Source organism: Microplitis demolitor, chromosome 9 (assembly GCF_026212275.2).
Source record: "Microplitis demolitor isolate Queensland-Clemson2020A chromosome 9, iyMicDemo2.1a, whole genome shotgun sequence".
In the NCBI taxonomy this organism is placed as follows: Eukaryota; Metazoa; Arthropoda; class Insecta; order Hymenoptera; family Braconidae; genus Microplitis; species Microplitis demolitor.
In genome coordinates, this window is record NC_068553.1 from 7,640,048 (window position 1) to 7,649,480 (window position 9,433).

Below are 9,433 nucleotides of genomic sequence, written 5' to 3' on the forward strand. Positions count from 1 at the left end.
TTACAAATCTACTTCTGTTCAAATATTATGAAACTAAATTCGACTCGTAGGATAATGCACCTGAAAATCAATATCGAAAACCATAAATTTATCTTTTTAAGCTCCGATTTTATAATCGGAAGTTTATTTATAAATTCCTCGTTTAATGCAGTGTTAGTATATGATACGCATAAAATATTAGTATATAATACGCATAAAATACATAGACATACTTTAATATGTATTAATTTTCATTTAATTTAATTTTTAATAGAAAAACTGAATCTAAATTCATTTAATTACGTATTTTTCATAACTACTATCGTTCATATTGTTGCCATTAGTAAAAGTTCGACATTTTCATGAGCTAACTGTCGACAATGCGCCATTCCAGTAATTGACAATATTTTCAAGTATATATATATATATATATTAATTTTTAGTTTTTGACTTTTTTTTTAAACGATAAACATATTTAAGTTTAGCCCATATTCCTTGACACATTCTTCCTAAACATACATCTTTATTTGCTTTTGAACATTCGTAAATTTCAGGGATTATTTTTCTTGGCCAATAATATTTTAGTTGTTGGATGAGACTCAAACATACATATAATTTACACCGGGCAATTAAGGATGAATCACCTAAACGAAGTGCTAATTTGAATTGATGAATTGAAATTTTTCCTGCAATTTGAGCCTGCGAAACATATTTATTCACAATTATTCTTCTATCCATTGGATAACATAAATCTCAGATTAAACAAAACGATTTACTCAATGATGAATGTATATCTATGTAGTATAAAATTGAATCGTTTTGAATCATTTCTAATCGTTTTATTTAATCTATTTAATAAACTATTTTTTAGTTTCTTACACAATGACAAAATTGATCTCCCATAGCGGAAAATGCACCGCCTAACGTTGATAGCCAGGACATAGCATAATTTATTTCTCGCCTTTCTAATACCATAGAAGTTATAATATTATTCCTATAAATAAAACATTCTTAACCCTTAACTGGACACTGGGGTGTGTGAAGCATCTTAATCTCATGTATTTTCTAGAGGCAAGATTTAGAGATACCGATGTAATGAGCGTGTTCGGCCGAACTATGTCCTGAATAAATTTAGTAAGATTTTGTATCGTAAAAGAATATTTACTATACCAAATCTTAGCGAAAAAAAAAAAAAAAGAAAAAAAAATTTATTATTAGTATTATTATTATCATTATTATTATTATTATTATTATTATTATTATTATTATTAGTTTACTAATAATAACAATTTTCTAATGATAAACGTAATTTTTAGTATAATAACTATTAAAATTACATTATATCATGAAGGTCCTTTACTCCACCGTCCATCTTACGGTTTTTAATAAAATTTATTATTAGCATTATTATTATCATTATTATTATTATTATTAGTTTACTAATAATAACAATTTTCTAATGATAAACGTAATTTTTAGTATAATAACTTTTAAAATTACATTATATCATGGTCTGGGTTCGATTCCCAGTTCGGGCTATCTATATTTTTCTCAATTTATCTATAAATTGTCTTATTGAGAAGGTTTGCATGTTTTAGGTTTCCACTATATTAAATTGGTGGTACTCCAAACTAAAATTGATCATATAAATGAATCTATATAAACTAAAGTTGAATGTTTAAACGACTCTATATAATCCAAAATTAAAATCCATTCGGAGTAGAATAAAGAATTTCTTTGCTTATGAATTTAACGCTAAACCTGAGATGAGCTGTTTTTCTTACATACATGTGTAAATAATTAAAATTTATAACTATATTTATGACCCTATTCATAAGTTAAATTCAAAATTACAATTTAATTGTACCTTCCGACGTAAGTCAATCAATATTTCTATTTCTAAAATAATATAAAGTTCAAGAGGTTTTGGGCAATACAAAAATTTAACATAATTATATTAGACTCCACTGGCTAATCTGGCACTTGAAAATATTGAACTTGGTCAAGTTGATTAGTCAAATATAGTATAGCTGTTGATTCTTCGGAGGCAGTTAATCTTTATATCGGTAACGGTATTGGCTCTGAGACATCTTTGCAGCTTGTCCGAAGTTAAACTCGACCTTCCAACTGTTTTTGACAAACAGTGGAAGTCTTGGAAATTTATGAATATAAATAGCTCAACGTGTATAAATTTAACGTTTATACACGCGAGGAAACTGATTGTAGATGAATCAACATCACACGTAGAGCGGGAAGTATCGTTGCCGATTATTTTGGAAAATCTATTTTTCACACCGCGGTGTTTTTCCGTGAGGCTCCGATGATGATATTTGAAGTTGGTCCAATTAACCCCATTTTTAATCCAGATTAAACCAATGTTATGAAGGTATACACAGAGTTTAAATGAAAATTCAATAAGAACAATATAAAATATTAACATTGAATAATATTTTGATCTTTTTACATTCAATAAGATCAAAAGTGAATCCGTAACTACTAATTCTTCTTGATTCAAGTTAGCGTATAGTTTTAAGTATAAAATATTACTGCAATCAACATTATGATAATCATATTTAGTTTCCAGGAACATAAATTTATTTGGAGGTTTTTTTAATCTTAACTTAAATATATCCTTTTTTAATGTAGTTATGTTAAAACAAAATCGTAAACAATTTTTAAATATTATTGGTAGGTCAAATATACCTTTAATATAAAACATAATGTAAAATATATTTCTTATAAAGTCTGAGCCTGAAAACGTAGAACCACTAAATTTATTCATTCCTTTATTACAATAATGCTTATAAAGATTTTGTTGCCTTTTATTTTGTGGATTATTTCCTTTTGAAACAACCCACGCTGGCGAATAAATTTTTGAGCCCAATGATTGACCGTAATTATTTTTTTTCTTTACTCTCCACTGAGTAGTAAGGTAGTTCTTTTCTCAGATTCACGAACTCAACGCGGTCATTTTTATCCATATGCTCGATCTCGAAGACTTCACTGGCTCGGATCGGCATAATTTCATTTTCCGTGGTTGCGAGAACAATAAGCTCGCCAACCCGGCTATTTGAATTTTCGGCTCTCAATAAACCTTGAGCAGTCCGAACAATACGAGCTCCTGACGTATCCAATACAGGAAGCTCCCTTTCGACATACGCGTGATTCGAATCATTACTATTTAAACAATTAAAATCAATCATTGGCTTCAAATCACATGAAATTCTATTTAAATTATTTTTAAATGGAACGTTTTCAGGCACAAATGTATTTGAGTTTAATTCTGTCTTATGGACAGTATTGACTCTACTAGATCCCTTTGATCTATTGAAAATTCCGGAATGAGTTTTTGAATTTGAATTCTTCCGAAATTTACTTATCGCAGCCTCGTTTAAAAGACGGGCTTTTAGTTTTGTAGATTCCGATTCTACTACCGGTAAAGTTCTACATCGGCTCGATTCTTGTTCCCGAAACGCAAGTAATCGAGCGCGTGAACGATTTTGTTTCTCCATTACTGTTTGGAGTTCCGTCTTCGACATCGGAACATTTAATTGATAGTTCATTGCGAATATTTACTATATATTCCAATGTAAATTATTATAAGCATACTTATTTATGCACATTTCTGAAATATTTTATAACAAGGTGTTGTCGTGAGTCATTACCGGAAATATTTCGCTATTTAACAATTTTCTATTAATAACCGGTGGTCGGCAAATATTTCAATTATGCTAAAAAAATTACTTGAGATCAGCTTTGAGACCTGATCGTGATATAACGACTACGTCTTGGTTTCACAATATACCAGGACACACTCTTCGTTAAATCAGCGAAAAGAATCTCAACTGATCCCAAAAGAAACTAAAGTGATTGCTAAAGAAACAATAATTAAAATATTTACCCAAAATATCCACGCAGTATTTTCCGCATAATAATAAAATAAGTTTTATCACGTAATATATTCAAATATACTCGCGAAAACACCTTTACAGTTCCGTAGCAACAATTTTAACTATATTTTTAAATATAAAAATAATTAATTCATAGAGATTAATTTAAATAAAATAAAACAATTCTCAAAGCATAATCGTTAGTTTAAATTACAATGTTCTTTGTAATTCGTCCAGCGGTCATTTAGTAATTAATAAGTTCAATATAATGAACAACTGTTTCTGCACACTACTCGCGAGAAATTCTTGAAAGTCCGTAGCAACATTTTTAGTTTACAAATCCGTAGTTTTGAATTATTTTCAATTATAATATTTATTATAGTGATTTGTCCAGCGGTCAAATAGTTCTAAAAAAATAAAAAATATTTTCCACATATAAAATTTAAAGTTTAATAATATCGCGTAGATATTACTATAAACTCGCGATAAATTAGTTTAAATTCCGTAGCAACACTTTTAAAATATTTTCACTTATATATATATATAATTTGTAGTTACTGCACGTACATCTTCCAACGGCAATCAGTCACCAACGTGTAAATTAAAACATATTGTTAATAAGAATAATCTTACTTTTGGTGAATTTGTACATTGGTCCATTGGTCTAGCTTATCCAAATGAAAATTTAACAGCATCACGGCAGGTTAGACCTTTAAACAGTTAGTCAATGACTGTGATGTTACACTAAGGTAGCAAACTCTTAATGTTGCTGATAGTCCAGCAGTTAAATATTTAAACTGCTTAAATTTTTAGTTTTTACAATTCAGACACATTCTAAAATTGAGATCCACTTAAAAATTTATTTTATAAAACCTTTCTTTTTACACGTTTAGTTTCATCAATCACCTATGAATAGTAAGCTGATTAATAAAATCATTATAAACGTCAGCGTTTCATTAATTTTCGCTAACAAATGTCACTTCACAAATATTTTAGTAATAAATATATTTAAATGTTAGTTTCAACTCACTTCACCAAAATTTTAAATTATTAAGTTGACAAATAAACATAATTGTACTCTTCTGAAACTTGTGATTGAACAAATAATTTTCACATATCACCGCTGATCATCGCTGGTCACAAAGTTTCAATTAAATAATTAAATAATCTAAGACCATCCTGGTCACAGCACCACTGTTACGTTTTGGGAAATTACCCAAAATTAATTAAAAATAAAAATTATTTTTAATTATTTAATTTTATCCAGGTTTGGCCTCGTTAGAGTGTCTATAGACCCCTGGTGGGCCGTGGTCGTCGACTATTTTATTAATTATTAATTTTAATTGTTTTTCGCGATTTAAAGTATTTTCGGTGCCGGTTCTAACTCCATATTTTTATTATAGCAGCAGGTGAATGGATGGAAAATCGGCAGGAAATTTGAAGGAAACCCGAACTGTTGTTGAGCGCTCAGAGTTATAGGACAGGGTAGAACTGATAAGCGCTCGCCCCTGGATGGTAATAATGTTATGAACAGGCCAGGGTGTAGGTGAAAATATTGGGGTGCCAATTGGCACCCCACAATAAGGTTAAATTAATTTAGGATTAATTATAATTTATTAATTATGGCTGGAGAGCAGAGGTTTGAGCTCTAGGAGCTCTCTCCAAAGACTGACTATTTAGTCGTTATAAAAATATAATAAAGCCAACAGAGTTGACAAAATGTTGACGCTGCATCTCAGGTTCCCAGTGAGAGAATCGTCGTGTCCCGGGTCTCATGCATCGTCATCTGTTTTGACTACCCGCCAGCCAGTGTGACTCTCGTATCGTAACCGATTTCCGTTATATTGCGTAAAATTAATTTAATAAAAATAATAAATTTAATTTAATCAATAAAATATTACGGGAACGTAACAGAGGGAAATCGATCAGTAAGTGTTTTTTGTAAATCGGCAATTTATACTTAAAAGTTAAAATCCCAATAGAAGTGTGGTTCAAAAATTTTTTTTGATATTTTGTATCGAAAAGAAATCTAAAAACGAACATTTTTTGACTCTTTAAAAATTTTGTATCAACCACTTTTCGCGAAGCTACAGGCATTTGAAAGAAAAATCTCTTCACTTTTTAAAATTCGATATTTCGAAAACGGTTGGAGGAAAAAATTTGAGAAAAATCATGAAGGCCTCTTTCAACCTATGCTAAAAGATAAAAAAGTTTCAAAAAAATCCGAGGTTCAAAAACTAAATGGTGTCTGATTTGGCGTGGAAAGCCTCAGGGATAGCCCGAACTGGTAATCAAACCCAGACCATGTCGGTATCGCGCCGAGTGCTCTCAGTTGAGCTATCTGGCACTATACTATATTCCGTTCAATTTGATCTATAAGTTATTGAGCCACACCGTCCATTGTACGGTAATACGCCAATTTAACATAGTAGAAACCTAAACATGCAAATCTTCTAAATAAGACAATTCATAGATAAATTGAGATAAATATAGATAGCCCGAACTGGGAATCGAACCTAGATCATGTTGGTATCGCGCCGAGTGCTCTACCAGTTGAGCTATCCGGCACTGTACTATATACCGTTCAATTTGATCTATAACTTGTTGAGCCACACCATCCATCGTACGATAATACACCAATTTTATATAGTGGAAACCTAAACAGAGTTGATTTTTTTATTTTGCTCTACAATCGATTGAGGCAGTACGAAGTCTGCCGGGTCAGCTAGTTTAATTATATATTTTCTGCTTGATGTATACTGCTGATTGGCGTTTGTGATAAGTAAATAAATCGATAAAATTTACTTATTTATATCATTGTTAGATGCTCTACTCGTGCATTTTTTTTTAATCAGTAAAATTATCAGAACACATACTTAGCCATATCATTTATCAAAATGAAAAAAATGAAGAAAAAAAAAAAAAATTACACATATTTAGAGTAACAAAATCTACATGTGAATCTTTTGATTTTTTTATTTTCAAATTGTATCAGTAGATATTAATTATTTTTACATCAGACAAATTTTTATATTGGCATATACTTATAAAAAAAATTTTTATAAATAAAAAAACGATTAACTCGTAGATAATACTACTATCGTATTTGAGAGTACATACACGTGCCTTTCATTTTTTTATTTATTTAAATTATTTTCATGGGCGTATGCCAATATAAAAGTTTTTCTGATGGAAAAATAATTAATATCTCCGAGTGTAATTTAAGAAATGAAAAAATAAAAAAATGCACATGTAGTATTGAGGAATACAAACATGTGCCTGACGTTTTTATTGATATAAATTATTTTTATAAGTATATGCCATTATAAAAATTTGTCTGATGTAAAAATAATTAATATCTACTGATACAATTTAAAAATAAAAAAATTCACATGTAGATTTTGGTACTCTGAATACGTGTAATTTTTTTTTTCTTCATTTTTTTCATTTAGATAATTGATATGGCTAAATATGTGTTCTGATAATTTTATTGATTAAAAAAAGAAATGCACGAGTAGAGCATCTAACAATGATATCAATAAGTAAATTTTATCAATTTATATTAATATAAATTTATGAGAGAACTTGTTACAAATTTAGTTTCAAAATTATGGCTTTAGAAAAGCAGATGAAAAAAGTTAAAAATACGTAAAAAGATATTTGAAATACACGCCAGTGCCACTTTTTAAATTTCTTGTATTCACATTTCTCGCAGAGATATCAATAGCTAAAATTTCAAGTTGTTTGATGTCTGCTACACTCATTAAGTCCTTAGTAAATTTGCTCAGGACTTAGTTCGGCCGAACATGCCCAATATTTGATAAAAATAGAAAATTCTTTAGACACGTACTGTTAATACAAATATTTACCATGTATAATCTAGAAATTGCCTCTGGGGCATTTTCAATTTCATGAGAACGATAGGCTTTGAATTGGTAATTATTATCTGTGATATTAAGCTGTTTAAAAGTTTTAGAGCTGATAGACGATATACTGAAGAATTTTTCATTAGTGTAACATATCCTGATGCTGCATATGCACTGAAGCCTTTTTTATTCATTGGCACTACAGTAATTTTTTTTGATACTCGTTTGGAAAAATTATGATACTTCTGTAGACTTTCTTTGCAATCACTAACACGGTCGGAAGATATCATTATATAATCATAGATTAATTTACGTGTATATATTACTAAATAAGTATCCATTTTTTAATTATCAGGTACTATTAATATTAAAATTGAATCCAATAATTATATTTTTTTTACAAATAATCATATTTTAGTGTGACCAGGTTATACTAAAATGTACGAATGTCTGTTTTTTACATATCTCCCAAAAGCCAGAGTTGCGCAGGACAAAATTTTGCTTACATTTTTCCCAAGGTTACCTTGACTTTACCGTCTAATTGCGGCCGCAGATTACGGGTGAATTGAATTCAAATTTGGCTGAGTGGATGTCCCTTCACTTTGACGGTAAATATACGTTAACTTTTTTAGTTCACTTTTCTGACTACAGAATGCCCTAATAGTCATTCTATCCGAAAGTTGATGGTAACTTGAGAATTCAATTTACCCGAAATCTGCTGCCGAAGTTTGATGACAAATTTACTGCAAAAGTTAAAAAGAAAAACTTTCTTTTTGATACTTGCGTGTAAGTTGATGCGAATTGACTGCCGACATCTGAATGTAATTTGACAGAAACTTGCGGTCAATTTGAAGTGAGACTTTCAATCAATTCAACGTCATTGCCTCTCAGTAACACTTGAAATCGAATTGAATTCAAATTACAGACAATCTACTGTCAACTTATCCACAACAGTTTGCTCTCCAACATTTACTTTTAAGCTTAAAGTTATCTTATCGCCTCGATAGTCACCCTAATCGTAAGTTAACTACAACTCCAGAGTTTCAGCGCAATTTTTGAGCTAAAACTTTTGCCATCTCAGTGACGTATGGTACACATAAAAATTTAAATATCAACTTTTGAGCTCTCTTTGACGTCAAATTTCACATAAATTTGACGTAAGTTTAAAACTGCTATTTGATGTCTGTGGACATCAAAATTTGAGACGCAAAAAACGATTTCAACAAATGACGTCAACAAGACCTCAACTACCCTGATAGCCAAGTTGGTGAGAAACTGATGAGAAACTTGCAGCCGCAACTGGAACTAAGTTGACCGCCAACAGTTGGTACCTCCAATAGTTGATGGACATTTTCTGAGAAAGTTGGTGGCAAAAAATGTAAATCCAAAAAGTTGACGATCACTTCCTGAGAAAGTTGGTGGCAAAAGTTGCTTGCAAAAGTTGGCAATCATAAGTTGACGGTAAATTTCTTTTCAATTTCCTCAGAAACTTGCATTCCAGTTGCGGCTCCATACTGGCACCAACTTTCTGAGAAAGTTGGCGGTAACTTGTAGCCAAAAGTTGCAAAATCTAAAGTTGTCGACAACTTGTCGTCAAGTTGGTCAGAAACTAATGAATGACCAACTTTTTCACGATCAACTCGTGTTATCAGGGCAAGTTGGCGAGAAACTTACGAGAAACTTGCAGCCGCAACTGGA

General features: G+C 30.5%; 1 protein-coding gene across 1 annotated transcript; it reads right to left on the reverse strand.

Moving 5' to 3' along the window:
• Positions 1–41: 41 nt before the first annotated feature.
• LOC103576511 (uncharacterized protein F58A4.6) lies at positions 42–8,305 on the reverse strand. The gene is made up of 3 exons (XM_008556742.3): positions 7,739–8,305; positions 859–973; positions 42–678 (listed from the first exon to the last, which is right to left on the reverse strand). The coding sequence occupies exons 1-3, from the start codon at positions 8,074–8,076 to the stop codon at positions 412–414; spliced, it is 720 nt and encodes a 239-aa protein (XP_008554964.1). The 5' UTR covers positions 8,077–8,305; the 3' UTR covers positions 42–411.
• Positions 8,306–9,433: the final 1,128 nt, after the last annotated feature.